Genomic DNA, 5,856 nt, shown 5'->3' with positions numbered 1-5,856 from the left:
AAAAAAAAAAAAAAAAAGGCGTGATACCCCTCCATCCCACCCCACCCCTCCCCCGTGCCTCCTGATCAGCAGGCAAACTGACTGAGGGGAGGAGGGTGGAGTACACCTAGGTTCACAAGGTGGCCAGGTGAATTAGCTAGGTGAATGTCCTGGTATACAGTGGGCTGAGGAGCCAGTCTGTTCTGGAAAAGGATCTGCACTCTGCTTTCTGGAAACACGAGTACAGAGAGGGTGCCCGGAGACCAGACACTAAGACCCAGACATAGCGATGTTTTGACATTCATATAGAAAAACAGCCCGCATCTGTGGGAATTCCAGAATGGGTGGAGGGTGGGTGGAACGGGAGGAGGGACTCAGGGAGACTGAAAGCTGCAGGGAGGCTGGGCCAATCCCAGGGGAGGTCTGGTGCAGCAGATCCTGGGAAAACAGGGCTTTTAGATCTACATACAGCAGGTGTGGTCAGGTCTCTAAAGCCAAGAGGTGCTGAAGCGGGAGCAGGATGAACCTACCTGCAGGGTCTCGCTCACAATCGGAGAAACGGCATCCAGCTCACCCACGGGGAGGGTCTGAGGGGTGTAGCGGCCGGTGACCAACAGTTCATAGAAGCGCATGCGAGTTTCCCCTGTAACAGGCAAGGGACACGGGTATCCATGGAGGATCCACCAGGACACATTCCCCTGGGGATTCCAACTCGCTTGTTAGCATGTTCATGGATCCCTTGTGCCTGCGACCACAGGCCCGGAGATACCCTGTGTCCTCTGATTAGTTTCTTTCTCACTTCATTCGAGACTCTCATCTGTCCAACAAAGCTGCAAAACTCTGGTCTCTCTGATGCCAGAGAGATTCTGGGGCTAATGCCTTTGTGGGGACAGAGCTTCCCCTGCCCCCCCAAAACAAAACAAAACCCCCAAATGCCATCCTCAATGAAAAGTTCTTTCCATTCCTTGGACTATAGTTCCCCCCAAAAAAGGAGCCACTACCACCCCATCCCCCACAGTCTTTCACCACAGAATAGCCACTGCTTTGTAATAAGGGCAGAGGAAGTCTGGGGACAGAGGTGACTTAACAATCTGGGGCCAAAAGACAAGCTAAGCCTGTCAAACACACATCCATACTACTTGCGAGCCAATCACGGGCTGCTTTCCACCAGCTTAAGCCCCAAGAGTGCCTAGGGACTACCTGGAGCCCTCGTGGTCCCAACTGAGCCCTATGCCTACCTCTCTACCCACCAGAGAGAGATTTTGATCAACCAGGCCCCAGATTATTGGTATTTATAGAGCCTTAGAGGCAGCCGCTTACATATGCAAAGGAGGTGCATTCCTTGAGCTACACTTTACTGGACTCTTTCTCGAAATGCAGTTGCAATCTCAAACATAAGTGGTAATATCTGAGGATTGCATCTTTTCCTTTCTTTTCTTCCCCCTCCACCCTGCCCCACACCACCCAGAAATAAAATTGTAGTGAGACTCAGCTGCTTCTTAAGATGGGGGCAGGTGATGGGGTAGGGGGACTGCAGGCCTCAATCATGGGGGAAATCGAACTTCAGCTTAATGTAAGGCTAGGTAGTAGATTTAATAGTCTGTTTACACACACACACACACACACACACACACGCACACGCACAGCGACAGGAGTGGTGGGAGTGATTTACTAGGGCTCAAGGAACTGGGAAATGAGATGCAGAAAAGCTGTCTGTTGAACAGAAATGCAAGCGGGAGGTAACCAAATCCACTCAAAATTGCCAAATCCACTCAAAATGACCACAACCCACAACCCTTTGCAACAACACCCAGCGCGGTCTTAGAGACGGCATGTTGCCATCATTAAAAGCAAAACAAAGTACGTTTTTCTGTCTTGCCTTTGGTGTGTGCACAGAAACTCAAAAAAAAAAAAAAAAAAAAAAAAAATTCCTGGTGGTCACCCCTAGAGTCCTCCCAGGCAGGGCTCACCAGTGCCACGCCCCTCCCCCAACCCGGGACTTAACATTAGGACCATGGGACCAACCTCCTGGTCCCAAAGCCCCCTGGCACTTCCCCTCAGACTGGCAGGGATGTCTTAGAAAGGACACAGGTAAACTTAGGGGGAATGCCCTCTGTGTCTTGCAAGGCCCTTCCATCTGAGCCAGGACGCAGGGGGTTGGAGTGGGGGGAAAGAGTCAAAAGCTCTGGAGGTAGGAAGTGTGACTCCCCAGCCTGCCCGAGCAAACAGAGGTGCTGCGGTCTCTTTAAGAGAGAGGAGGGAAGACAAGTGTCAACCCATGAGCACCCAGAGCAGCCCGCCCCCAAGATCCACTATCAATGCTATCAGAACATTATCAATGAAACACTCCTGGCCTCAGATTGGTTCAGGGAAGGGGCACCGGTAGGGGGTGATGGGGCACGCCACCCTACATCTTTAAAGAATGACTTTTATGAATTTAAAGGCACATGGTTGTTGTTCTGCTCCCAACAAATAAACAAACCCTCCCTTCTCCACTAACACAGGCGGCAACACTAGGGACTGTCTAAACACAGGCCACAGGGGCTCAGAGAGGGGCCCACAGGGGTGTCATAGATGGGGAAGCCACTGGGTGGTCCCTAAGGGTGCAGTGGCCAAGGACTGGCACATTTGGTAAATTATAGTCTGTCTCCTAGCAACAGACAACACATTTGGCTCCATGTGACTCTGCCCTCCGGAGGGGACAAAAAATAAATAAGGTGGTGGTGGTGGGGAATCCCAAGGAAGAGACAATGGTAGAGGGGTTTCCAAAGATTGACAGGTGGCCTCCCAGCTCCTCCCCCATGGGCCACCAACGGGTCATGCCGCCACTAACCTTTGGTGTCCAGCTCCACGTGGATAATGTTGCCCATGACAGAAGTGCTATGCAAGTGTTGGACGGCCTCCTTGGCGCCCCTGACTGTGGCAAAGACCACCTTGGCAATGCCCAGGTGTTTCTTGGTCTTCGGGTTATACAAGATCTCCACCTCCTCCACCTCCCCATACTTTTTGCACATGTCCCTTAGGAAGTTTTCACGGACGTTGTCATTCAGCTTGGCAAATGTCACCTGCTTTGGAGGCACAGGGCCCACGTAGAACTCATCGATCTGCCAGGGGCCGCGGGGGGGGGGGGAGGGAGTTTGGAAAACATTAAAACCAAAGAGAAAACGCAAGCACTCCTCGCTTGCCCAGCAGTTAAAAAAAAATGAAAAGAAAAAGAAAAAGAAAAGAATGAAAGAAAAAAGAAAACAAAACAAAACAAAAAAAAAAGCATGCGGGCGGGCCTGGGAAGCGGAGGATTAAATCGTTTGGAACCTGGAAGTCCTCTGGGTTCGAAAGGAAAGGGGAAAAAGAAACAGTTTCTCTTTTCCCACCCCCCTATTCTGGCCTCCTATCCTTGTTGCTGGATCCCGGACGACCCCTCTGGTCTAGGAAGTTGTCCCTTTTAAAGTCAAAGGGTTGGGAGGGGGGCGGGTCCCTGAGCCAGGGCCCTGGGTGCGCAGGACCCAGGTGGGAACCAGGAGCCCCCAGCTCTTACGGCTTGATACAGTCTCAGTGCCCTCGTTACAGTTTCTCCGAGTGTTATTTTGTTTACAGTGGCCCGGAGGGGACACCCCTCTCCCCCCTCCCCGCCAAAACTTCCCAGTCCTGGACGGCGGGAACTAAGAATCCGGCTGGGCTTGGTCAGGACTGGCGTTATTTTCGAACTCGGGGAAGGAGTGGGGGGAGGGACCATAAGACAGCGAGGAGGGGTCCTACCTTGAATTTGGGCACAGACAGCTCCAGCTCCTTGTTTTTGGTCCAGATTCCGACCACCCGGGGATCTTCCACGATCTCCACCGGGCGGTTGCTGGACATCTGTGGGCAGAGACAGGGGGCTCAGTACAGAAGGGTTGCCACCCTCCCCAGGGGCAGGGGCAGACCCCCCCCCAGGCACCAGTCCCACTCCAGGCTGAGGGAAAGGAGCCCTGGCTGACAGTTGGCCAGGTGGCTGGAAGAGGGGGTCCCCCTCCGTTCGCCTCTTGTCTGGGGGCTCCACCGGGGGTGGGTGGGGGTGGCGGGAAGGCGCGCCGGCTACTCACCGCCAGGCTGAAATGCTGCCCATCGTAGCGGTACAGTTTATGGTGCCCCTTTTTCAGAGCCGGGTCAATCATCAACTTGTAACTTCTCCAATGGTGGTTCCTCCTCTCGCCCGAAGGGCCGGGCTGCGGCGGGGGCTGCTGGTGGTGGTGGTGGGGGTGACTGTTCTCCATGCCGTTAACCCAACCTGAAACCCAAGCAAGTTGTTGTCCTCTCCGCCGCTTCTACACATTCGCCCGAGAATCCAATCGGCTGGCCCCCACCCCCCTCCCACCTTACCAGCGCGCCCCGAAAGCTTGTCTCGCTGCCTCTTCTCTCCCCCCCCCCCCCCCGCCTCCCGAAAAAAAAAAAAAATCTAAGAATGGAGCGAGAGAATAAACCCTTTCCGGAGGGTTTACGCGCCCGCCCGCTCGGCCACCGTCTCCGGCTGGCAGCGAGGGGCTGCCCCGGGCCCCCGCTGCGGGCTGGCGCGGTCCGGGGCGCACGGAGGACGCGGGCTCCGGCCCATGGTGCCGCCGGCCGCCCGGCGTGGCGCTCGGCCCGGCTCGGGCGCGGGGCGCGCGGCAGGGCCTGGCGTCGCCTGCCGGGGCGGGGGCCGGGGGCTCGGGCTGCCCGGCTCTTCTGACCGCGGCCTCTCTGGCTCTCTCTCTCTCTCTCTCTCCTCCCTTCCCTGCGCCGCGCTTACATCCCCGCCGGGCGCCGGCCTCCCTGCGCCGCCAGCCAGTACATGGTGTCCCCCGCGGGAGCCGAGGCCGGGGCGGCCGGACCGGGGGCCGGGATGGGGGGGACGCCGCCTTAGCGGCTGCCGGGCCCCGAGGTGCCGCTGCCCTTGCTGCCGCCGCCGCCGCCGCCGCTGTTGCCGCCGCTGCTGCTGCTGCTGTTGCTGCTGCCCGGGAGGCGGCTGGCGGCGGAGGCTCGGCTCCCAGTAGCCGCACATCCCACAATACACCGCTAAGGAGCCCGACCCGAGCGCTCACCCTCCTCCTCTTCCTCCTCCTCCTCCTCTTCCTCCTCCCCTCGCCTTCCTCGCCGCTTCCCCAGGCACTCTCCCGGCGGCGGCAGCTGCGCCGCCAAAGCCCCGGGCCCCAGCGGCCCCCCACCCCTCACTCGCGCGCTCCCACACTGCCTCCCCCCCCTTCCCCGGGGGGAAGGCCTTTTAATTTATTTATTCTGCTGGGACTGAGGTGGGGGGCTTGGCTGGCGGGGGAGAGGGGGGTCTCCACGGCTTCTACCTCCCCCGCGGCTGGGGCTACCCTTCCAGCTACGGAAGACTCCACGGCCTGCGCCCCCAGGGCCTCCCAAACTGTTTCCAAACTGCCTAGACCGGAGGTGGACGCGTGGAGACTCGGCGAAAAGGGCTGGGTTTCGAGTGGGGGGTGATCGTGTGTTTGACTACTAGAAGCCTGGGGAGGGGAGGCAGACGTCGACCCCAAACGAGTTTGCAATCGAGGTATCTCCGATCCCGCTTCCTCTTCGGCCCGCACGCCCCCTCCCTCCCTGAAGCAGTGCTGGGGAGGGGAAACCAAGGTTTGGAACCACACTAGCCTTCACATTCCTGGGAGGATACAACCCTCGCCTGGACGGGGAAGATAGCGCTTTCTTTTTATTTTTTTCTCTTTTTTGCCTTTCTGTTTTTATTTTTGGAGGGGAGCGCCCAGTAATTGTCTTGAACACATGCTTCTTCCTCCCTCCTTCCTCCAGCCACCAGCGACAGAGAGTCCCCTTTTTTGCATTTATCATTTTCCTTCCCCTTTCTTTATTAAAGGTCCGGGAGTGGCGGCGGCCAATCAGCGCTCGGCT

General features: G+C 57.2%; 1 protein-coding gene across 1 annotated transcript in view; it reads right to left on the bottom strand.

The window, feature by feature from the left end:
* The window catches only part of Setd1b (SET domain containing 1B, histone lysine methyltransferase), a 25,803-nt gene extending 20,783 nt beyond the window's left edge, over nt 1–5,020 (bottom strand). Inside the window, exons 1-5 of the mRNA XM_021186588.1 lie at nt 4,742–5,020; nt 4,059–4,243; nt 3,736–3,834; nt 2,813–3,083; nt 510–622 (exon numbers count right to left, since the gene is read on the bottom strand). Of these exons, the coding sequence (XP_021042247.1) occupies nt 510–622; nt 2,813–3,083; nt 3,736–3,834; nt 4,059–4,229 (654 nt within the window). The 5' untranslated portion in view covers nt 4,230–4,243; nt 4,742–5,020. The remainder of the gene's footprint in view (nt 1–509; nt 623–2,812; nt 3,084–3,735; nt 3,835–4,058; nt 4,244–4,741) is intronic.
* Between the last annotated feature and the right edge of the window lie 836 nt (nt 5,021–5,856).

Source organism: Mus pahari, chromosome 23, assembly GCF_900095145.1.
Source record: "Mus pahari chromosome 23, PAHARI_EIJ_v1.1, whole genome shotgun sequence".
In the NCBI taxonomy this organism is placed as follows: domain Eukaryota; kingdom Metazoa; phylum Chordata; class Mammalia; order Rodentia; family Muridae; genus Mus; species Mus pahari.
The sequence above is the reverse complement of the archived record's forward strand: the minus strand, read 5'-3'. Positions and strand labels throughout refer to the sequence as shown.